This window comes from Grus americana, chromosome 21 (assembly GCF_028858705.1).
Source record: "Grus americana isolate bGruAme1 chromosome 21, bGruAme1.mat, whole genome shotgun sequence".
Lineage (NCBI taxonomy): Eukaryota > Metazoa > Chordata > Aves > Gruiformes > Gruidae > Grus > Grus americana.
The window spans coordinates 6,995,105-7,020,365 of record NC_072872.1 but is presented as its reverse complement, the minus strand read 5'-3'; the positions used below and the strand labels follow the sequence as shown (position 1 = coordinate 7,020,365).

The 25,261-nt window shown below is 37.1% G+C and overlaps 1 protein-coding gene across 2 annotated transcripts; it reads left to right on the top strand.

The window, feature by feature from the left end:
- Positions 1 to 257: 257 nt before the first annotated feature.
- On the top strand, positions 258 to 23,958 carry NADK (NAD kinase). Of its 2 annotated transcripts, XM_054850031.1 has the most exons (12): positions 258 to 700; positions 5,759 to 5,972; positions 10,826 to 10,909; positions 14,711 to 14,840; positions 15,356 to 15,464; positions 15,706 to 15,791; positions 16,070 to 16,172; positions 16,990 to 17,141; positions 17,660 to 17,759; positions 18,387 to 18,544; positions 19,564 to 19,646; positions 20,700 to 23,958. In XM_054850031.1, the coding sequence occupies exons 2-12, from the start codon at positions 5,800 to 5,802 to the stop codon at positions 20,845 to 20,847; spliced, it is 1,326 nt and encodes a 441-aa protein (XP_054706006.1). In that variant the 5' UTR covers positions 258 to 700; positions 5,759 to 5,799; the 3' UTR covers positions 20,848 to 23,958. The 2 variants fall into 2 exon arrangements, with proteins under 2 accessions (XP_054706006.1, XP_054706007.1); XM_054850032.1 differs by lacking the exons at positions 258 to 700; positions 5,759 to 5,972 and adding an exon at positions 7,180 to 7,316.
- The last annotated feature ends 1,303 nt before the right edge of the window (positions 23,959 to 25,261 follow it).

Below are 25,261 nucleotides of genomic sequence, written 5' to 3'. Positions count from 1 at the left end.
CCTGGCACCTTCTAAAGTGCACTGTAACTGAAGTGTCCAGTCCCGTACTTGTGGTTGGCCACCCAAGAGATGACTGCAGAAGTTGTAGTCTTATGAACAGACCAAACCCACAGCAGGGTAAGGCTTGGCCTTGACAAGTCTGCCGTTTGTTTAGTCTGAGGAGGATGCAATTGCTTCTCCTCCGCTGGCCCATCACTTGGTCAACGCTGTTATGATGGATTTTGTGGTGGATGTTGAAGGGTTGTGCCCTTCGCTCTTTTTTTTTTTTTCTCTCTCCACCTTCTGTAGGGGTCGTCTTCTAGCTCATGATAATTTCTAATTGCAAGTGAAAAGCGAGTAAAAGGAGAAAAAAGCTCCCCTGCCCCGCACCTGGTAGCAAGACGCCCTCGGGCCCCGCCGCGCATGCGCAGCCCTGCTCCCGCTACTCCCCGCTGCCCGGCGGCTCCGCGCAGGCGTGTGCAGGGGCGGGGCGACGAGCCCAGAGGCGGTGCCATCACGCATGCGCGCTGCCCCGCCTGCGGGGCCGACGCTGCTGAGGAGGCGGGGAGAGGACGATGGAGGCGCGCAGGGTCCGCCGACCCCGCTCACTGCCCGGGAGCAGCCGCGGCCGCCACCACCACCACCGTCGGGGTCGACGTGCCGGCCTCTGAAGGGGCAAGGGGCGGGACGCTCCGCCGGGCCGGGGAGCAGCCGGGACGCGGTGAGTCGGGGGCGCCGGGCGCTGGGAGGGCGGTTGCGCTGAGGGGAGCCCCCGGAGAAGCTCGGCCGGGCCAAGCGGCCTCCCGCTGTGGGGTGGGGGGCCGGTGCGTGTCCCCGCGGGGGGCTGCGCGGCGACCCCGACGGGGCCGGGGCCAGGTGCGGGGCGGCCCTGCCGGGCCCGCTTGGGCTGCCGTCCCCTGGCGCCAGCGCGGGCCGGGCGGGACCCGCATCCCCTGCGGCCGGTCCCTCGGGCCGGGCTGGCGGCGCTCGTTTGAGGTGGCAGCCGCGTCGGGGGGCGCTCGGGAAACTGCGGGCAGCCGGGTCCCTCCGTGGGCTTCCAGGTAACGCCTGCAAACCCGGGGGAACTCCAACGGGAACACACCGGCGGCGTGCTCTATAACGTGAGCGGTAAGGAGCCCGGAGGTAGGGCAGCGTCCCGAAAGGATAACGAGTAAAACCACTTGATCTGGCCCGCGATCTCCTGGTCACACGTCAGGTGTGTGCGATCCACCTCCTCGTTTGTTGTAACATCCGCGTTTCTGACTGAAGGGATGGCGGTGAGCTTTAGGTTTTTAATGTTTGTTCCTTGGTATTGTAGGTGAGTGTGCTGGTGTTTCCGAAGCGGAAGGGTTAAGAAATAGACTTGTTTTGTTTTCCCTGGGCATTTAACACGTCATAGTGATACTATCTGGTTTTTAGTAGAAATAGCACTTGAGTATGTAATAAAAAAACGCTACTAAATTTCAACTGTTGTCAGACCACTAGATTTCAATATGGAATATTATTTTCATGTGGTTTTCTTCAGGCACGCTAGAATAAGAAGTTCTAAACTGAACAAAAAGGAAGTTTTGTCTACCCGATACACTTGTTTCTTCTTTTTTTGGGAGAGGGGGTTTAGTGCCTTTAGGGATGGAGTCATATGCATGTAACCTCTTTCTTCAGGAAAATATAACAATAAAAAAACTTCCCCACAGAATTAAGTGATTAAGCAAACAGGGGTCAGTAGCAATGGGGCAAGTGGTACCGTTTTCGGATATAACACTGTCCTATTATGCCCTAATGCGAGGTTGATAATAAGGTACAAAATGAGGAGTTTTGAATGACTGATGCAATTTCTAAGGAATTAGTAGAAATACCTCAGTCTTTAAGGCATGCTAAAAGTAGTGTGAGTATTTGGGGTGGGTGGACCCTGCAGTAATCCTCTAATCTAGGGCAATGCATTTCACAGGAAAAGTTTGTTACAAAATAACAGCTTACGAGCATGCTTATTAAAAAATATTAAATTGCTCAATGATTTGCAGCCTTATGCTCCTTGTGTAGCTGCTTGCATTGAAAGATCCTATTTCTTTGTATGCTATTCAGTGCAAGAAGATGGCTTTTTAACATGCGAGCGCGTATAACTCTTACTTGGCCACCTGGATGTGGATTACATATGTATGAAAGCTTAGTAGAATTGTTTCAGACTTCCTTTCTAACTAGGACTCTTGCAGTCTACCGGGAGCGTGATTCCTTAATAATAGTTGAACAGTGTAGTAAAGCTTTGGGGATGTTATGGTGTTGTATCCTTCCATATAAAGATGATTTGATGAAAACTCTGCAAAGTTTTGGTTCATTAGAGTGTTCATTTATAATGACAGAGAAGTTGAAGATGGGAAACTATGGTAAAAGGTAGGATACATGTGAGCTACTTTGTGTCACCATCGCAGAAATTTAATATTAAATGTTAACACTTTCTCAATTGTTCTTCTTCATTCTGTCATGCTGAACATCAAAATACATTTTTGGTTTGTGGGGTTTTTTGGTTTGGTTTGGTTTTTTAATTTTGGACATGACTTAGACCAGAGCAGCCTTTTCACTAGTTTGTTGACATGTGCTTAAAGTTTTTGGATCTAATCCTGAAAGCTGTTCAGTGATAGTTTTGTCCTTGTGTCAAGTCTGCTTATTTAATAAAGGTCTTGTGAGGGAATGTTAATTAAACAGTACGTGATGTAAACTGTAGTTAAAACATCCTGAATTGGAAAGTATTACATGGAAGGAATATCAAGTTCTTAGGCTGTAAAAAAAAAAAATTATGTACTGCTGACTACCTGGGCTTGTCAAATTTTTGTGTTCCCCTTTTGCAGTTTTGCAGTGCAGATTTTTAAGAAATAGTTACCTAGAATTCTGATTTTTGAGAGTGGATGCATAGTGCAGATATGTGTATGTGGATTCATGAATATCTTTGAGAAATATGCTGTTGAAGAGTTAGGAAAGAGGAGATGAGAGGCTGCTTGCTACTGATTTTTCACTCTCAATACTTCCGAAATAGTTTATCGGCAGTCTGTAATGAAAGTTAACTAATGATATAGGTAAAAACCAACTATTTTGTATAATTTCCTAGCATAATTCTGTGAGGGCAGGGTTTATTTTAGAAATACCTGGTTTCTAAATTTGATAATAAAACATAGTTGCAGAGGTTGTTGGTACCTGCTTTTTCTCCTCTACCAGTTCCAGTGTATTGTTTTCCTGTCTGGATTATTCTTGAGGGCCTGATGTCCTCCATTGATGAATAATAGTCTCCATAATTTTTATTGGCTCATTTTAGAAAATGGAATGTATTCATGTATACTAAGCACTAACTTTGACTCACTATAATAGTTTTGATTAATATTAGATAAATTATGGTACTCCAGTAAAGATATAGTCAGATCTGTAATTCCTTAAAAATCAGAAAGATGGTAAAGTATGTGGAAGTCTGGGTATATAAAAATGCTGGAGAAGCCTGTTTGGATCCTATGAAATAGATATGCCAGACACAAGAATGATTTCAGGTTATAAAGAATAATCCTTAGATTTAAAAGTAAAAATAAAGGTATTAGATTTTTTTTTTTTTGATATGTTGATAGACAGGCCTTGAATAAGTGCATTACAAGTATGAGTAGCTACAAACAGATGGTAAATGAGTGTCTAGTTTTCTGATTTCCTTTATGACTTATTTAAAATTATTTTTAAATCTATTGACTAAAGCCCTCTTTTTTTAAAAAAAATTCAGAACTTTAAAATTTTGAGTTCTTTCTGTATTTGATGAGGAAGACTGTTAATTCAGAATCCAGTTTGCATGGGGGAGCCAGGGGGAATCCATCGGAAATGCTTCTTCAAGTCTATCTGGAATCTCTGAAATAAGAATGGTGGATTAGTTTAGGTTATGATTTAAAGAACAAACAACGTAAGAACTTTCCTCGTACACACATAGATGCTGAAAGACCCTTTCCAGTCAGAGAAATGGAATATCTCAATTTAAAGGCACTTCTTTTCTAAAACTCAGATATCTGAATGCCTTATTTCCTGTAGCTGGTTCAGAAACAACCAGCCAGACATGTATTTCTGAAGCTTGATGAAGTTGTGATAAAAGGTAATACAAATTAAAGTCAATTAAAAAGAATTTATCTTGTTTGAGTCAGATTTTACAGTCTGTTTTACATATGTGCTTGCACAATCAGAGTAATTACGTGCATAAATCAAATAACTGGCACAAAATTTATATTGAGCTTAAAGTTTCTATAAAAATAGAGTTATGTTTTTCTAATTTTAGTTGTGACAAATTATAAATGTGTTGAAATGACTATTTCCCAAGTCATGGTCACAGGCGATACTAAGCAATGAGTAACCAACTGCTAAATGTTGGTATCTTTACAAGGGCAGGATCTTATAAATTATTAATGGCTGACAGTAATTGTACCTCTATGTAATGTTGTTCTCTTAGGGTGAAGCCTAATCTACAGTAGGAGCAAAAGTATTTTCTAATTTAATTAAACGGTGGTTCTGTCTAATTTAATAATAAGCCAGTGCTCATTCTAAAATTACAACTTCATTTTGTTGATGCTTTTGTTATCTAAAAGTTGGGATGCTGTGAAACATAGTACTTGTAAAATTGTGGAGGTTGTCATCCTCTGGTACCTTTACAGCCAAATATCATTATTCTATGAGTATTTTCCAGAGCCGTAGTCCATTTTAATGGTTACAATAACATTATGGTCCATATCCACAGGATACAGTGGGAAGCACATCTGAAGTGATGAAACTGTTTTAAAAACATCTGCAAATTTTTAGTGTACCAACTTGCTCCCTGTTTTGAAATCAACTGACTTGAGGAATGTACTGTTCCTCTAGACTGCATTATCTTGGATACTATTTGTTTATAGTTTGGTGTTTATTCATATACAGAAAGTTACTTTCTATTTATATTCTGATAAGGATTCTTCTACTTGGCTCAAATAATGATGAGAACTTACCTACGGGACTTCTAGTACTTTTGGGGAACGATGGTTATTTGAAGTTTGGGGTTTGGTTTGGTTTTTTTACTTCTGCAAAATTGCTGTCTAGCCAGCTGTTTATCTTTTATTTGTGCTGATTATTTGTGGAAGTGAAATACTTCACATTTGTCCTTATTTCATCTTGTTTGTTTTGGACCATCTCCCAAGTTTGTCACAGATTATTTAAGAACTTCAGTATTGTCCTCCAATGTGTTTTTGTCTTTTCTCAGAATGGTATTAATCTCATTTTTTGTGAAGAACTGAAGTTTATTAAGGTTCTCTATTGTGTTGTGTTTTTGTGGGTTTGGGGGGTTTTTTTTTACTTACTTTGACAGGTCTTTTTCTGTTATATTGAACAAATGAAACTAGAATACTTTAAGCTCTGTGTATCACCTAATAGGAGACTTCATAGTTTTTCCTGAGTCTTGATTCTTTAGTGAATATTTAAAGCTTTCCTTCCTCTTTGGTATCTAAAATAAATTTATTTTGTCCCGTATATAACTAGAGATGTGAATTCATGCTGGTCTTTAAACAACTTTGTGTTGAGCCTCTTCTAAATCTGGAAACATATGCGTTTTAATTCTGGTTGTTTTAACTTCCAGTGTCTTCTGATTACCTTGAAGAACTTCTCAGTTGCCCAGATCCTTTTGAGAAGTTTTTATCAAAACGTGTAAACTCAGTGTTTAATACTTTATTAGCTTTGCTAATACTGACATTTTTCTTTTTTCTCCTCTCTATCCCCTTTCTCCTGGTGTTTTTTTCCACAGGAATTTAATTTCTCTCTCACTGAGGCTCCTTCACTTCCAGTATGGAGATGAATCGAGAAAAACTGTGTACCAGTAAGGCTGATGTGAGCTCAGATTCTGCTTATCATTGCTCAACATGTCATGATGATGAGGAGTGGAGCAATACTAGCCGGGGACGAGCTAAGTCACGAAGTTTGTCTGCTTCACCAGCCCTAGGAAGCACCAAAGAATTCCGGTATGGCTCTTGGTTCTTCCTGTTGTTGCTACCTTCAAGAAAAATGGAGAGAAAAAAAAAAACAACCAACCTAACGCATTATCTAGATTTTAATTTTTGCTCCTCTTTTTATATAACCGTAGTCTTGCAGATGGGACAAGTGATAATGAACAGAAATAAAAACAGTGTTTTGTGGTAACACAGAGGGAGATGATTAGTGAACCATCCTATTGTGGTCCATGCTGTGGAAAGAACTCGATTTTCTGAAGGAGCCATGTAGGTGGTAATCTCTAAACTGACTTTCATGTACATAGGTTCTGGCTGGTTGCGAGGCTTGCCTTCTGTTTCAGTGTTTCTTGGGAGATCTTAAACTGCTGCTTGTAGGTATTTCAGCAATGTTCTATATGTGCATATACAGCTTCAGCAAGACAACACATTACTCATTTGCTTTGTATATGCTATTTAAGTGGTGTCTGAAGTGAGTCTGGATTCAAGAAAGTGTTTGCATCTAGAAATGGCTATATGAAATGTAATAGATACTTTTTTTTTTTCCAGACAAACTGCACATAAACCTCCTATCTGTAGCATCATATATTGAAATTATTTCTTAGTAAGAAAGTATGGATATATTTCTAGCTAGGAGAAGTTCTTACAGTATAAAAGCTTAGAAGGTTATTGTTTATAAGCAGATAAACACCAAATATTAATTTTCAAATTTGAGGAACCCATTGTGCCCAATCTTTAATGTGCTTAAAGCAGGACTTTACCTCTTGCTCAGCAAGTTGCTTTTAAGGGATTCTTAAAATGCACTTCAAAAGGTTGTTAGTCCAAAACGAAGGCAGGAAGTTAAAGGTGGGGGTTAGACTGAGAGCAGACCTGTAATCAAAATGGCATAGCTGTCAAAACAGGTGTCTGCAGAGTTCATAGTCTCAGAAAAGAATCGATCAACAGTAGAGACACTTCTGTACATGTTTACAAATGCTCTAGCTAGAGCTCTAGTGCTGGGTATTAAAAACCTGTATGAGTATTTAGGTTATATGGTAATGTGAGGCAGCACAAGGTAAGTTTGTGCTTGCATATTGTTTCACAGCAGTGAGAAACGCCCATTTTTCTTTGAGCCAAATTTCTAATCTAGTTGCAAGGCTCTTGTCATGTGGACAGCTTGGATAGAACTTTTGATTTTGTGATCTTTGGACCCGTTGTAAATATTGAATAGCATGCTGTGGTAGCAGTGTGTCTTGATCTTGTGGGAAGCATAGCAGAACTTTACCTTACTTACTTTGTGACGCTCTGTAAAAGCATGGAAAGAATCATGGAGGAGTTTCTCAACAGATGAAATTCTCGTCCAGAGTTACTGCTTTGCTGGTAGGAATGGTCTTGCAAGGCAGAGTGTACGTGGGTGAGGCTGAAGATGGCAGGGGGAAGCTTTATGGTGTAGGGAGTCATAACAAAAGCCTTTCTCTGAAAAGGCTAAAAGGTTAGGAAAATACTTGCTTTGCATGTGTAGGTCAGAAAGGCAATGTACTTTAATTCTTTTGGAAAACGTTCACAGAGGACTCTGCTCTGACTGCACTGTTCTAGCTGCTATGTTGTGCGTCATACTCAGTACGGAAGACTATGTTAAAAGTGTGCTGTAAGACTGGTCATTTTTCCCTTTTCCACTTAAACCTTTAAGAATTTAGACTTTGTAAACCTGTGTAAAAGACCATGTGGTCTACATTTTTGTGTATTATTATCTTCTAGCTAAATAATGACTTCTTTTTTTAAACTAGAAGTGATCTTTGTAGACCCTACCCATTGTGGGTTTGAATTAGGGTTATTGTTTATGAGATTTTTTTTTCATTAAGATGCTCTGCATTCATTCACTGGCTGTCTTCAATTTAGTGCAAAATCGTCACAAGGCAGAATGTCAGAAAGTGATCTCAGGCTTGCTGTGTAGTATTCAGACTGAAGTATTTGCCTATCTGCTTTGAACTGACAAGTGTATTTTCCTGAAAGATGCATAATTTCCAGTGCATTGCTGCTCATTCTTAGCAAAGACAGTCTTTCTACAAACAACTTTAAATTCTCTTCACTCAAACATTTTACCTTCTATTGATTGAATAGTGCATAGATTGAGTACTAATAAAACCAAGTAAAATCTCAACTAAAATGTATACCAATTATTAATTACAGCTTGCAGAGAAAACTTTCAATGTTGTGAAGGTCAGATGTGGATATTTAATGCCTCTTGCAGGAGCAGATTTTAGCCAATTACTGGGAGTGGCACAGAACAACGACCTGTGTTTGAAAGAAGGCAAAGATGACAGTTATTTGGGAGAAGTTTGAGTGGAGCACGAAGTGATGTTGCCAGGGTGTTATTTAACTACCCTGATTTCAAGTGTAACTAACTGTTCACAAGTAGATAACGACTTTCCATTCCTTTACACATATTGGTACACACATTAATCTCTAATTATGTCAGTCCTTGGTCATTTTTCTATTTTAATATAAATAAGGTAAACTTTATAAAACACTTAGTATTAACCTTATCTGACTGGATTAGTCATGCCTGGACGTATAAATGGAAAAAATTATTTGAAAAGCAAATACAGTTTCTATGTGTTAGATATAGGAAATGAAATACTAATTTTCGTTGTCGGAATTCAGATCTCACCACGCGTATTTTATTGGACATGGAACAAATAAGATGTTGCTATTATTTCTTAATTACATCTTTTTAACCTGTCATCTGGTTTTGATTTTTATTAGATTTCTGAGGGTTCTTTTTACTACTAAGGGTGAGTCATCAGGCTAGTCTGAGCTACTTTATGATATATGCAATAGAAGGCAGTGCAGTAATGATTTGTTACTGCCAAGCAATAGGTTAGTTACCAGTTCCTGTGTTAATTGAATTAAGCACAGGAAAAGCATACTTCCCTCTTCTTTTTAATGGAATAATTCTAATAGTATTTACATAATATTTCAACAGTTACATGACTTGAGTACATTTTACTCCCATTTACAGATTTGCTGAAGCAAGTGGGAGGAAAGTAAGGCAGAACAGTTCTGACTTGCTCCAGATAATCTCATCGTAGAGCTAGGAGTAATCCTGTGTTCTGGGTGGGGTTTAAGTTTGAGGATAAATGATGTTTCAGAGCTCCTGTTTATCTGAAGACAAATATCATATTAGCTCTTATTAGATAAATAAGTGGAAAAAAATAGCATTTTTTCTAGCTATTCAACACTGAGGCCTGGTACGGCAGGTATATGCCTCCGTATACCTTAGAATTGAAGGATTTGTGTTTTATTAATTTATTAAGTGCAACGATTTAAACAACAAAAAAAGCGTTTAAGTGGTCAGGACACCATTACTGTGACTTGACCATGGCAAAAAAAAAAAATCTGAAGGTGTTGCCTTGGTGTTGGAGACTTCATTGTAAATGCTTGCTAAGACTTACACTGGGAAACCACATTTATATATGTTACTGTACCTTATTGAGATGAAGAGCACTTGTTAAGCTATTTTATACGTATTTATACGAGATATAATCATTCTGCATGTCCCGTTCTAAAATTGCCTGTTCTTGAATACGATGTAGTGCTTCAAGAAATCCAGAAAAGAAAGTATTGTGGGAATTGTGTGCAGCAGTGAAGCTGATGTCACTTAGGAATTGATGCACACACTGATGATACACAATTTTGTAGGATTGTAGGGTCTTTTGCCGAGAACACGGCCTAAAAACAACAGTCTTGAGCTTATTTTTTTGTTTGTATGCTTAGTTGTTTGCTTGCTCATTGTCAACAAAGATTAATGTATGCCAAAATATTAAGGAGGAGAAAGTGCTTATACTATATAAACAAAAGCCCTGGCTTATGTTTTGTATTTTAATTAATTGATCAGGCACACTTGTTAAGTGAAGGTTGGGAGACTACTGAATTACCTAACAAATACTGACCACTGCTGCTCTTTCACTCAGCTACTGTTATTACAGAGATATTTTTGAGTTTCTTTTGAATGCTGCCACCAGTGTCTCATTTGATAATTTCTCAGTTCTATTTAGTAACTTCCTACAAAATCTGAAATGTTCAGTCAACTGCTACTCAAGTACCTGATTGAGTACTCAGTGTTAAATACTTGTCTGTGCTATCATGTTGACAAGTTTTTAGGATTACAATAAATCGAGGAGTTGAAAAATGTGCCCTTTAGTTATTCACATTCCTTCTTACTCTAGCTTAAAAAAATTCAAGTTTTTTTAATATGGAAGAATTACATAGCGAATTCTGAAACAGGAATTATTTGTGCTTTGTTTCTTAAACATAGGATTTTTCCTTTTCATAGTAGTGAGACCTTGAAAATGGATTATGTGTTTATAATTTGGGATTTATTTACACATTTTTTTTGGTCTCTGAGACACATGTTCTGTATTGTAGTGTCCAGAAGAGTTGAAACTAAATAGAATCTTTGCAGGCTTGTCATGAATTCACAGAACCAACTTGAAAAAACTTGATCATCTGTTCTTTGAGGTTTTTTGCTTCTTTTGTGCAAAGTTAAGATGAAATTAATAGAAGAAGAGTATGCGCATGGTACTAATATTTAGGAAGTAATTGCTCAGTATGTGGAGGGGATAAACTGTGAGGCTTTGGTTAAAATCACTTTCAAGGAGTAGATACAGGAGTTAAGTTTTAGATGTGAAATGTGAGAGCTAATATGTGTAAAATTACATTGGCTGGTCAACCACAAATGTAGGTTTAAGAAATGTACTTTGCCCTGTACTGCTTAGTGCAGCTTTTTCGAAGAAGCGGGTTTGGTGCGTGGGGAGCTAATTATACCCAGTTTGTCATCACATTTCTTTTACTTATTGATTTATTTTTTTAAAAATATATATTTTTAGGAGAACCCGCTCCTTGCATGGACCATGCCCAGTGACCACATTTGGACCAAAGGCCTGTATGCTGCAAAATCCTAAAACGATTATGTAAGTACATGCCAAATGGATAGTATTATGCTTATTCTGTGTGAAAGCAAAAAAAAGTTCGCTTTTCCACTATTCGGCCCCTAATCAGCATTGTTTGTATTTTACCTGATATTTATAGATTTTCATGTTGCTTGATTGCCAGCTTGGCGTCTGCATTGCCAAAACTGGCCTGCCATTTTCATTGCACATTCACCATTTAAAAACTTGACCTGAGAGGAGAATGCATAAATAGCACTGCTGAACAGTACTCTCAAGTAAAACTCCATTAGATGTGCATTAGCTTGATCTGCATGTTGAAATGTATAATACGGGTTTGAATGTCATTGGTTTTGTTTCTCCCAAGGGATGATAGGACATAATCGGTATTTCTTTGTATGGATTTATGGTGGTTTTGCCAGTTAGAATACTTCCTGCAGGGTAACAGACATAGAAGGAAATTAATTTTACTGGTTTTATGTTACTAATTCATGAGGTTTTCTTAGGCCCACTGTCTACTACCTAAACTAATGGGAGTTTTCTCAAAGCTCAGTATATCTATTTTGGAAAAAAAAATAACCATTTCACATAAAAATACAGCAGGGCATGTGAATACTGTTAAGTACTGAAGTCTTGTTTAGATATGTTTTGCGTAATCTGCAGTCCATAGTTTGATGTCAGCAATGGCAACTATAATAAACACTTTCCAACATAATTGACAGTAAACTTGCCATGTGTATTAAACACCCTTGTAGTAATCAAATTGTTATGGAGAAGCTATTGGTAGCATTTTGTTTTATTGCATCCACTTGAAATCCATAAAGAGCAGTGTTTCTGAATGATAGGGGAACCCAAATTTTTATAGACCACACAAGGAAAGGAGGAGAAATTGTTATGTGTACTGTGAAATCTGAGGAAAGCCTTCTCCCTCTCTTGGCAGTACGTGTTTGAGCTGGTAGTTTGAATTTTTGTATTTGATTTATGGCACTTTCATTGTATGAATATCATTAAGGCAAGTTAGCTTTTAGACTGCTGATAAATTTGATGCGAAAAAAGGGTTGGTTTCTGCTTAGCAGGCACGTAAATGTTTTAATTGTGTAGGTTGGGTGGTATAAAAGCGTTGCTTTTTACACTGTGTATTATATACTTAATAAATGGTGTCTTGGTCAATCAAGGAATGTCAGAGTTCTACAGATTAACCAAGTTAGTGGTCCCTATTTTTGTCACTTTAAAAAGTTTTATTTCATTGTTCTTTTAACTGAAAGTAAGGTATTTCAGTTAAGTATTTATTTGCCTGGATCTTTTCCTAAATTGTAGTACTCTTCCTCAAAACAGGTTGGTGGTATCGTAACTTTTCCTACAAAGCTCTGGCGGTAATCTTGGAGTGTACAATAACTATTAGTTTCCTCATTCTTTCTGCCTGTTCTACAGTTGGTGGCTTGGAGTGCTGCAGCTCATCAGAAAACCCAGTCTGGCTGGTGTGTTTTCCCACCTGACTGTGGTGAACACGCTCCTCCCCATGGGCTGAGCCAGCCTGGTGCAATGTAATGACAGTGTCAAGATCAGTTGAGTCCAGAGGCTGCAGGCGATGCTAAGTGCGTGCTACTTGCCAGTGAAGAGATTGCTTATGCAGTGTTCACAATAGCTGGGGAGTAAAGGGCGCTCCCAGGGCGTTGAAGGGAAGGGTTATTTGAAGACTAAATTGTAAATCAATATTCTTACTATACGGGAGGTTTTTGTTGTGGCTTCTGAAAATGAGCAAAACCTTTTTGTTTGGATTTTTCTTCTCTACAGTCAGTAATATTTTTAAACTGTCTTCACTGGAGAAAAATTTTTAACAGAAAATTTTAGGTTTTATGTGTGGGCATAAGTTAGTGAAGGTCTTGGTGCCTCTTTAAGTGTTGATGACTGCGTTGAAAAACCTGCTCTCTGAAGACTGTTATGTAAGATGACCAGATGAATTGAATGACTACTCAGTGAAAAAAGATTCAGGTGCTTGTGGTGTTGAGGAGAGGGGAAGCCAAACACCTGTTTTCAAACTCTTTCTTGAAGTTGGATTTTTTGTATGAAACCTTGTCTCTGAAGATCTGTAATAAACACTTTATACAGGATTTTTCTGTAAAGCCTCACAACTTTTTATTGGGACTGATTGAAATACTTAACTGGGAAGAATTTTCAGAGAAAAATTTTTTTTTGAGGCAGCTGTTTATTAATAAAGTGATAAAAGCCTCAGCCTTTTTTTTTTTTTGAGTTCTTACACTTGCCTGACTTCTGGAAAGAAACATGAAGATCTTAAAGCATGTTATGAGTAATCTTTCATTTAGTAGAACTACGGGGAATTGGTGAGTACAGTTGAAATAGGCAGACTGGTTTGAATGAAGTCTGTGTTAGTTCTAGGTTTATTAAGTGAAAAGCAGTGCTGCAATCTTTAGTTCTTTGCCAGCTTCAGAAGGTAGCCTAATCATCTTGAAATGGTTTTGGGGGTGATTTCTGTACGTGTGTTTCTTAAAGATTTGAGGAATTTAATTTTATGAAATGAACTTTAGTATAGAAAATGCTTCCTTAGTCACCATTTGTACTGGAAATAGCGTATAAAACTTCAGCTTCGGTTTCTTTGCAACTGTTTGGTAGCAATGAACACATTAATGCAACTCTTCCTATTTTATTTTGATTTGATTTGATTTTCAGTTTAGCTATTGGTTGGTTAGTCAAGTCAAAGGAAGCCTTCCAAATTCATAGTCATCTCAGATTCATGACGGTATTTGAGACCGAGTATGGTATCTTCAAAACACCCTTACGCTGAGCCAGGGCGTTGGACTAGACTATCTCCAGAAGTGCCTTCCAACCTCTAGTTTTCTATGATTCCCTGACTGTAAAATACAATGAGATGAAACAGAACATACTGTTGGAAGCCTGATCTGATACGGAGTGTAACTGCATGTTTGTATTCTTCTGTGTTATGTAATAATATTTAGAGAGTGACGGCACTGTTTGTCACTAAAGGTTATTGGTATTAGACTACTTCATTAAGCTATGGTTTCTGCTGTATTTATATGTAGAATATAGGCATTTTGGAAAGTAAAATGAACAGATAATTCCACCTCCAGCATCATCATCTGTTTTGATTTTAACCCTTGAAGTGCTAAATCCAAATCTCTTTGTAAAGTTGGCTTGTTCAGCATTTATACTAATCTGCTTTGCTTTATGGATTATATCTGCACTGTGTGGAAAAGGATGGGATGCTTGTTATATGCAAAATACAACTGTGGAATTACGTAGCTTGGAAGTAGATATAAAAGAAGGAAAACACAACTGGATATTCCTAAATCATCTACATTTATTACAGAGCAACATGAGAGTTCTGTTACTGAACCCTCTTGAAAGCTGCAAAATTGTGTACATATATTTAGTTCTTGAGGTTCTCAAGTCTCAGAATGCTGTCCTGAAAATAGGCAGACAGTAATTTTAAAATACTTTTTAAAGTGGTTTTGGGGGGGTGTGTTTGGTGTGGGGTGGGGTATTTTTTTGTTTTTGGTTGTTTGTTTGGTTAGGTTTTTTTAATTTAAAGTAGTAGTTGTGCTACTTTAAGCACGTGTTATTGGCATGGTAGCAAGAATGGACACTTTAATACTGTGTTACCATCTTACTATAGTAAAGCATTGATTGATTTCATGGGGGAAAAAGCAGCATTACAATAGAAACTGTTGCATCCTTCTTTCTATTGTTCTAGGACTGTGTGCCATTATAATTAAGGATATATTCTTAACAGACCGGAATGTTGTCAAAGCGAATCGTAGTAACATTGTCTTTTTTTCTATTCTCTAGGCACATTCAGGATCCAGCAAGCCAGCGGTTGACATGGAACAAACCTCCCAAGAGTGTCCTTGTTATTAAAAAGATACGTGATGCCAGTCTGCTGCAGCCTTTTAAAGAGCTTTGTGTGTATCTTACTGAGGTAACGAAATGTGAATTCCATTTTTTACCATAATTAAAAATTTTATATCTAAACTGTTTTCAATTACTGATTCTGTTGAATGTGGAATGTGCAGAATTGTATAGTGCAAACAAATCATTATACCCATTGCCACTGGAAGTAGTAAAACTTGTTTCAGAGCTTAAGATCAGTACTTAAGTACTTTAAGTACAAGAGCTTTAAAAAAAAAAAAGCAAAGTCAAAACTCTAGGGAATGTGATATAAAAAGCTTAATCCTTTAAGCCTTGAACAAACATAGCAATGTTACTGTATCATGTAATCTATATTCCAAAGTTCAGTTTATTAGATGGTCTGTACATGCTTCAAAATTCTCATTAGAATTAGACAACACAGTCATTAAAAATAAACCCTAGAACCAGCAGATGCAGTCCATTTCTGTTAAATATTATTTATATGTCTTTAGTGCAAAGTGTGGGGAGAGTCAAATATTTTGTCATTTTAAGAGGTATTAACAAGCTTATCTTACCTCTCTTAAGGAGAACAATATGATAGTGTATGTAGAAAAAAAAGTATTGGAAGACCCTGCTATAGCTAATGACGATAATTTTGGACCAGTGAAGAAGAAATTTTGCACGTTCAGAGAAGGTATGGTAATGATTTCTTGAAAGTAAAGTTGAAGTATATTGCTTATTTGTCTTATTTCCTTAGTCGTTGGGTCAAGTTTGTTAAACTAATGTGTTTTTGCAAACAGCTGTTGTTACTCTTAGTTGTGTGATTGGTGTTTTTTATATTTGTGAGTGAATGTTGGCATGCTGCACTTAATTTATGTTAGGAAATTAAGTCTGTTGATAAGAATTCAAAACTAGTATTTCAATGTTGCTTCTAGATTATGATGATATCTCCAATCAAATAGACTTTATCATATGCCTGGGAGGAGATGGGACCTTACTTTATGCTTCTTCACTTTTCCAGGTTGGTCTTTTATCGGAAATAAAGACCTCTCTTCTTTTTGAAATATTTGAAGGTTTTTTAACTTTGTTGTTGAGGACAGCATTTGTCCTTTGCTGTTCATTCCTTTTTTTTTTATCAAGCCTGTTTTACCCTATACCTTCTGAAAATAATTTATGTAATGTGTCATTTTTATTATGCACAGTTGAAGTTACATCAATAGTCAAAATATTTACAGGCAATTAGTTGAAGTTTGAATTGCTCTTATTCAGTAGCTTTTAAATTCTTTTCTTTATTGATAGGGTAGTGTACCTCCAGTTATGGCTTTTCATCTGGGATCCCTTGGATTTCTTACTCCATTTAATTTTGAGAATTTTCAGTCCCAAGTCACTCAGGTTATAGAAGGTAAATTTAAGGGGACAAGGTGTGGTGTTTCTTTTTGTTACATTTTCTGTAGCTTTTTCCAAGACTAGTAAATTTTCTTAACCAACTCATTTAGGTTGTCCCGTAAGACTGAGTCGCAAGAAATGTATACTAAACTAACAAAAGTATTGCGTTGAATCGACCCATTCAGTGCTGCTTTCCATACTGTTCTAGAGAGGAAAAATGGCTAAGAAATAACTTTGTCTTGTGTGGAGTAAACAAGTAAAAGATGATGCAGAATTTATGTTAAATGATAGCTAAATATATAAATAGAGTGTAGCTCTGAAGTCTGTTTCTCTAATCAGTGCAGTCGGGCAATTAAAATATTTGAGGAAAAAAATGCTTTGTCTCTGCAATATGAGGCTGAGTTGTGTCCAAAGTAGATTCCCAAAAAGATGTATAAAATTCTCACGTTTCTAGAATGTAGTCTTTTAGTAAGTGTTTCTAATGCACTAGTTTTCTTTAAGCTTAGCTTTTGTCTTAGAGAAGATCACATGAGCCTAACAGTGTTTTCCAATCTTGATCATGTCCATATAAAACTTAAATTTTCTTTTTACATGATGAGGAAAGGGAGGAAGGACTGGGTTCAAATTTGACTTTTAATTTTGCTCGTTACTTCTAAACATTAGTTTTGAGCTTTAACCAAGTGTGGACAATTATCTTGTGAATGAAATTGGCAACATTGAAAGCATGGGCAATAGTTGGATGGCGTTTCATACAGTTTGTTAGTCGTTACAGGGCCTTATTTACTATAGTAGTATATCATTTTTGTGTACTTTCTCCTATATTTCACTTCTAGGCAATGCAGCACTTGTTCTACGAAGCAGGCTGAAAGTGAAAGTAGTAAAAGAGCACAGAGAGAAAATGACAGTACAAAATGGTATAGAAGAAAATGGAGTAGTGTCTACAAATATAGAGAAAGAAGTGGGCAAGCAAATTATGCAATATCAGGTCAGAGGGCAAAATAAGCAAAAGAATTAATGTGCTGTTTGTAAATTGCTGTGTACTTGTTTTATTATAACTTTCCCCTTTTCAGTAGTTTACTTACATTAGCCCAGTAGTGTGGGACTGATCCATATTACTGTGTTTCACAATCTGTGCACTAAATAATGAGGAAGTGGTGTACATCATTATTTTCTACAATTATATGTGCTAATATTGTACTCTCCTGTAGTAATATTTTCCTTCTATTTTGAAAACAAAATAGTAGTTCTAAAATGGGATATCCCAAAGATTTTTATAAGTGAAAAGCCCCACACATTGTTAGTAACCAGCATCTGGAAACAATTCTTAACATCAAAAAACTTCAGCTGGCACTCGATAAGACAGCAGTGTAAAGAGAGTCTAATTTGGCGGGTACTAAATCAGCATGAATTTTTCAAAGAGCTGGAAAGCATGTTTCAGCTTGTCATTTGTTACATTGCCAAGTCAGCAATAGTGGGCTGGTGTAATATTTGATGTCATGACAGGTCCTAAATGAAGTTGTAGTGGATCGTGGTCCTTCTTCTTACCTTTCCAATGTAGATGTCTTTCTAGACGGACACCTGATAACAACAGTGCAAGGAGATGGTGAGTCCGTTTCTTGAGTTAAATTGCTTATTGGTTCATATGTAAACTGTTGCTATTTTACTGGAGGATTTTCTCGTACGGAAACAAAATCTCAAGCTTCAGTTCTCTGGTGACAGAAAACATCAGTGTGCAAAGAATAGGTATGTTTATTCATTGGTAACTAATGCATTCCACAACAAATTATTAAAGTGCTGTAAGCTTTGTTTATGGACTTGTGGAGGCAAGTGGTGGTTTCTTTGGGTATAATAGGGTAGGGCTAAGGGCAAGAAATAGCTCAGAAAAAATTTGCTTGGATATCTGGAGTTTCCTGAAGGTGTGAAGGATCTCAACACAGCTCATGAAATACAGAAGTTTATCTTTAAAGCTCTTACCCTTAAAAAAAGGAATGTCACTTTTACAAAGTTGTGTAACCTGAGATCTAGAAGTTTATGCAACTTACATGAAGCCATAGAACAAATGTGCTGTGCCAGGATTAGAAGAGACTTTCTGTGTATCAGACTGCAATTCTCCTGTGAAATATAAGTTGATACATTCTCTGCTTCATTTTCATAACAGTGCTATTTCTCATTTGTCTTCCAAAGTAACACGTTGATTGTAATGTAAGTGAAATTTTTGCTCCTTTCTCAGGAGTCATTGTCTCCACACCGACTGGTAGCACTGCATATGCAGCTGCAGCAGGAGCTTCTATGATTCATCCAAATGTTCCTGCAATAATGATCACCCCAATCTGCCCTCACTCATTGTCTTTCCGACCTATTGTTGTTCCTGCTGGGGTGGAACTCAAGGTTAGCTTCTGTTATGTTATTTCTCTTCCTAAGTTAAAAATGTCTTGCAACAACCATGTGAACCTGACCGTAGCAGAAGAGGTTAGGAAATGCTGTGTGTCTCCTGCATCCTTTCATTTGTAGGAGGACCAGATCAAGTCTGGTTGAAGAATGCATCTTTGTTTAAAATAATATACCCACTAGCGGAATACTTTACACTGCTTCCTACTGGATTGTAGGAGAGGAATGTTCTGCAAAATGGGCATACATACATTTGCATTCTGACTAATAAAATCTTACGTAATTTTGGCTAAAGTACATGTAAATCAGTGGTTAGTTTAAGGGAATGAAAAATCCTACTTTCATGGCTAAAACAAGTACTATTGCAGATTGAGTATATTGGTAGTTATCTGCAATTCACTAATTATTTTTTGTTAATGCCATCTTGCAGAAAAAAGGCATGTAATACTTGAATATAAAATGGATTTAGTTAATGTGTATTTTTTGTTCTTGCAACATAAATCGAATGTTTATTCCCAGCAGTGCTTTCAGTCCACGATTACTTTCATGTCAGTAGGTGTTACTGGCCAATGGTAGTCAATTCTTTTCTCTTAATAGTAATGAATGTTAAATATGAGAAAAACTTCCTAAATTTGACAGCTTTAGATTCATTATCTATTAAAATCTATTTTTCTGGATTAACTTTGTAATTTTTACTTGAAAGAGATGCTAAATGAACTCATGTAACTGAATTAAAGCATGCACTGGCTGTAACTGGAAGGTCGTTCAGGTTTATGACCTTATAATTATAAAGAGGGGGTTTATTGCATGTAGAAAAATATATGCGTATATACCAAACGTGAAGGTTTGGAACTTGTGTGGTATGTTACTGTACTGTTGTTATGGACAGATTACGAATTTCAGTGTAACTGTACAGTTGTGAAGACTCAATTCTGAACTCGGAGGATGGGGGAGGTGTTTGTTCATTGCATTTGAAAATAAGTTTTGAACCTGAAGTTTAGTTGTTCTCTCTTTTTCAGATTATGCTCTCTCCAGATGCCAGGAATACAGCATGGGTTTCATTTGATGGAAGGAAGAGGCAGGAAATATGCCATGGAGACAGGTCGAGCCTTTTTTTGATTGTAGCATCTCTCTCTAAGTATAGAAAATACTGATTCATGCACTTCTCTCATTCTCTAACAAAACCCTAACACCTCTCACAGCACAAACTGTGCTAAAAGTATTTCATTTCTAACTTGAGTTTTTTAGATCTTCCTGTGAAAGCAAGTGAAATGTTAAGACGAGAGCATATAAACATAGCGTGCTTGGCAAGGAAGATGGACATGTCTTTAGAAAATTCTGTAAATTTAACTTAAAGATAAATCTTAGGAGTCTGAGAAGATGTAAGCTAACAGGAGTTGCATGTAAGCAGTGGCTCTGTGTAATGCCATATGGTTTAAACTGTGTTAAATTCCTGAACGATTGTGGTCATTTATGATGCTGTTGCCTTGAGTGAGCAGAACACAGTGTGTGAAGTTTCCTCAGTTTTTTGTGCCAAATGTGGTGGCTTCTAATGGCAGGTGATTTAAGGCAACTGTGTGATGTGTGCCTGGTAGACTTGCTATTCAGGATGACTTCTTTTTTTTTTTTTTTTTTTAATTGGTCCATAGAAGTTGCCAGGAAGGAAAATGTATAGTTGGCATGATATCCATCTTGAACTGTTTGTATTTTCTGAGGTTGAAAGATCTGTAGAATAGATCAGGAGACTAGTAAGGATTCAAATGTGAGATTTGTCCCTTTGTTAGATGCTAGACGACTTAGTGCTGTTGCTTATAGTTGAAACTTAAAGGCCAAGGCAGTAACTTACATTTTCCTTTGTCCTTGTGTTGTTGATGTGAAGACCAGCAAAAGACTGCAGGATGTCATGGAGTGGGTTCAATGCTCTCACTGTGTCAAAGAATGCTGCCCACACTGCATCTGTTAACAGTTTTAAGCCCTGTGTTCACTCTGTTTAGATGAGCCTGCAGACTTGGTTATTGCTTGATTACGGCAACTTGCTGTTTTACCAAAGTGGCTGAACATAGCACTATGTTAGCCAGTGAATAGAAGATTTTATTTTTTTTTAAAATGCTATTTGTTGCCCTTGACTGACTGGGGTATTCCTGTCTTGTTGCAGTATTAGCATCACTACCTCTTGCTATCCTCTTCCTTCGATCTGTTTCCGAGATCCTGTGAGCGACTGGTTTGAAAGCTTGGCGGAGTGTTTACACTGGAATGTTCGGAAGAAGCAAAATAACTTTGCCGTTGAAGAAGAAGAATTCTGAGTGTCTACATCTAACAAGACTCATGGGAATGGAAAGTGGCAGTATCCCTTCTATCTGTTTGGGTTTTTAAGTTTTTGGCTAACAAGTGTGGTCACCATCTCAGACGTACATAGTGATTATAGTTTCTATCTGTCTGATCTGCTGATGGCTGGACATTATCGTGCTACTTCCTGTCCAGCAAGAGTAGAAATGGAAGAATTAGGCTCTGATTGTTGTAATCCAATTTGAATTTCCTTGTAACGAGCAATCTGAAAATGGATTATTTCTGATTGGTATTGACGACTGCATCTGTAGATTTGATTGTAACCTATAACTTACCAATAATGTGGTAGGCTGGATGTAGATACATAATAGAAAAGTGGCATTAAAAGAGTCTGTTTAAATTGGTATATTTTTAATTCCATTTAAGACTGATCTGCATGTAAAGGCTCTAAGAATTTTTTTTAAAGAAAACAAAACAACCCCAAACTCCTTTTTGTTAGCTTAAATACATCTTGCCCAGAACATCTTGCCCCATCAAGACAGCACTTAAAATATTTTCTCCTTACTTGCGAATGTGATGCATTTATGAAGACACACCCATGAAGAATGTTTTTTATGACTAGATGGAACTAATAAATAGATTTTTTTAATATACATATATATATCTTATGCCAATTTGAGCAGTGTTTGACCCTTGACTGTCATCACTGTAAATATCCACAAATAGCATGGATGAGCATTAGTGTGGGCTTAGGCGGTTATTACAGTGATCTCCATTTTTGTAGCTGAGCTAGTTTGTAGCTCTGCAGTTCCTGTTGAGGGGAATCATCAATGTGTTTTCTTATTTTTTGTTTGATTCTCTGGAATAAATGGTAGCATTAGATACTATAAATTAAAAAACAAAATTCTCCAAGTGTTCAAGAAGAATCTGGACTTCAATTAGTACTATATTGTCTAGTTCCACTGTTGTCCTGAAGAAAAAGAATATCCTATACTACGCCCTGAATGCCCTCAACCTCCCACTCTTGGTGCTGAGTAATACAGAAAGGGATACTGCATTGGTAGGCTGATAAATGAGAGGACACATTCCCAGCAGAGTAGCAACGGTGCCTTCAGCACACTCAAGATATTTTAAGTCTCGTATTTACTTTTTTAAGATGCTTTCAAATGTTTCTTACTTCTCTGTGTACATATTTTATTGTATGTGCTTTTATGAAAGAAAAAAAAAAGCCCAACAAAAAAGTAGTTGGGGAAAAAAGGGTTTGTACTGTACTTTAACTGAGAAATATCAAACCCAAGTATAATGTTTACATTTATGTTCTCTGTGGTGCAGTCTCATGATCATATTATCCAAATTTCAGCATTTTCAAAGTTTTGCTGCATTGGTCATTAAAGGAATGGACATTATCTGTTAAATTTAAGCCTATGACATAATATTGTGGAGGAATTGACTTACTGATTAAGGTGGGATTTCCTTGAAAGTGGAGTGAGAGGCTCTGTTGAACTTTTCATGATTGTCTTAACGTTGTTTATGTGGTCCAAAGTGGTAATGGGAAATGTATTAATTTCTGAACCCTAGCTAACCCGCTGTCCTCTGATGGTTTAAATAATGCATCCTCCATTGTGGATGCTGCCCTAGTCTGTCTAATTTTATTAAATCCAGGTGAGAGCACTTTTCCATAAGAGATGCAAACTCTTGGTTAATAATACAAATCACAATGAAAATATGTTAATATAAATTAATACTCAGTTTGTAAATTTTGTAAAATAGAATATTGGTTTGATTTGGTCTAAATAGACAAATTTTGTGATATCTTGCAGAATATCCAGATAGGTTTTGGGATTTATCTTTCACTTGAACCTGCGCTAATTGTTTTATCACTGTTTTGAAGCTGCTTACGGGTTTCCTAGGTGGAGTATTCAGTTATTTAATAACTGCTTACTTTTTGAACTGTGGAAGTGTCAGACTTTTTGCTTTGAAACTATTTTATTTAAACATGCAATAATTGAGAAAAGGAACAGGGTATATTGGCTATATAAATGTTTTGTGAAGTGGAAAGCAAGCAGAATACTAGGCATGCTAGGAAGTGGAAATCATTTTGCGGAAGTGAGGCGAAATGATTAATGAGCCTTATCTAGTATTTTTTTTAAAGATAAAACTATATTCAGCACTTTTTATTTATGCTTTTTATAATAGTAAAGCTATTATTGACTAAATTGCTGAACTTTAATTTTTCAGAGTGCATAGTTCATGAAATCTGTAATCAAAACTTACCTAACTACTTTCTCTAGATTAGATCTAGATTAGGAGGTGTCTTTAATATCACGTACTGCAATTGCATTACTGGCTTGGAGGCTTCTGCAGTTTTGCTTGTACAACTATTCCCGCTTGATAACAATCTCATTTGGATCACTGATCAGCCAAGTAGAGCTACAGTCACTGACCACAAGAAAGTAAGTCACACAATGATTTTAGTCTTTGCTTTTTCTTCAAAAAGCTGCGTTGATTATAATGGTACTAGCTGCTTTATATCAAAACACAACCCAAATTGTGTTAATACATTACAAATTTATCTAACTGTACAAAGTCCCTTTTCAAGGCCTTTAATCCACAAACCAGCGATTCATAAGCAGGCTAGTGAGGTTTAAACAGCACTCAAGTTTTGCATATTTAACCGCTTCAAGTGTGGATAACTTCTGTTCAAACCACAGCTTAACCAGAAATTAAGATGTAATGCAGACTTGGTTATGTTGGCAATAAAAGCTCATTTTGCTGATGTAGCTTACTCAAAGTAGCTTGTTTAAACTGTGCTAGTAAAATAGGTTTTTGCTGATTAAGAGTAGTGTTTCTAATGTAAGGGTTTGTAAATGTCACTGTACTTACAAATCCTTTCCAGTCTACAAAGGGCCAAAGTGGAAGCTTGGAAATTAATCTTTTTTTTTTTAAGTTATTCTCTAGTAGAGAGTTTAAGAAGTTATTAACCAACTGATGTAGTATGGAATAAAGCAGTGTACTGAATTTTTAAAAGATGAAAAATTCTGTTACTGTTAATGCTTTGAAAACTTGTTTTAAATATTGTTGAAAACAAATATTTTTCAATCCTTTCAATAAAATCTTTTTGTAAAGTTGGATTTGTAAAGCTGTATTTTGACTGTTGGGAATATAAAATTAGGTATACACCATTACTTGCTTGGAAGGCAAATTTCCAGTGTGGAGTTTTGATACTTTGTCTCATGGGGCAGTAGCATCTGTTTTCTAGAAATATACTGGAGGCTTTTCTGAATATTTATGTCTGATACCAGTCTTTTCTCAAAAGTTTCAAAATAAAAGCTGGATTTGCTGTGCAAGTTGAAATAAATCTTCTGTACAACTAATTGGGCTACATTAACTACTCAAGAATAGACAAATGAGGAGGGAAATAAAGGCAACAATCTGAGATAATTTAATCTTTAATAATAGAAAATGTGAAGTCAGTTGTCTGAACCAGTTGGTTTAATGATTGTCTACATCCAGGATTAGAATGGCTGGGCAAAAAATAAAGTGCTTCAAATTAGATTAGGCCAAAGATATTGTCTGCAGATGATGACAGGATTGTGTATGGGGAAACTTCACAGATCCAGCCTAGCAGCCCTTATCCATACAAGTATTAAGTTGAAGACCTTGTGAAAAAGAACAGGCAGATTTCCCCAGGAATTTAACAAGACTTTAGTCAGGAATACGAAGAGTTTTTGGTGAAAATATGACTGTTAATTCCCCAAGACATAACAATACATTTCTGCTTTTGGGGAGATAAATGTTTGAATGTAATCTCAACTTTTTACCTTCTAAGGATGCAATTGTTTCTGCCATCTCCTCGCTATGAAGATAAAGGGAGCATAGCACAAGCCTCCTTTCTTCAGCTAATTTTGACGAAGTACAGGCCTGCTGCAAGATCAAAGTCTTTCCTTAGTGGTCCTGCTCTAGGCAAGACCTGCTGCGTGTTTGCTTGTTTTAGAAAAGGATTGAATACGCTGAATTGTGTTCCTCCATTTCAGCAACAATTCATAGTCACATTTTGACTTGTGGAATGAAGTCAGAGTCATCAGCCGGTACTCTCGTGCTTTCTCTTGATATTGTCAGCTGTATGCAGGCTGACCATAGACATTTAACCTCTTTGTGCCTCCACTGTACTACTTATAAAATAGATTTGTTTCAGGTTTAGAAGACTAGGATGAGAATTTTTTTATAGAAGTTTTGAGATCATCCTTGTACGTTTCCCTACTAAGCTGCAATAAATTACTGTGACTACTTTTTGCAGGGTACAGTTACCTGCGTTTAAAGATGAATCCTAAGAGGAACATGACGGCAGTGTTCACGGCACATGTGAATTGCAGTTCCAGCCTGTTCCATACGCGGTTTGTAAACAGGCTTCCCATTGAACTCATGCTGCTG

What these genes read in the sequence shown, in the direction of transcription:
- NADK (XM_054850031.1), top strand. Translation starts at nt 5,800, where the DNA reads ATGGAGATGAATCGAGAAAAACTGTGTACCAGTAAGGCTGATGTGAGC. An exon ending in GGAAGCACCAAAGAATTCCG is followed by an intron (nt 5,973 to 10,825) that starts GTATGGCTCTTG and finishes ATATATTTTTAG; the next exon opens with GAGAACCCGCTCCTTGCATG. An exon ending in CAAAATCCTAAAACGATTAT is followed by an intron (nt 10,910 to 14,710) that starts GTAAGTACATGC and finishes TCTATTCTCTAG; the next exon opens with GCACATTCAGGATCCAGCAA.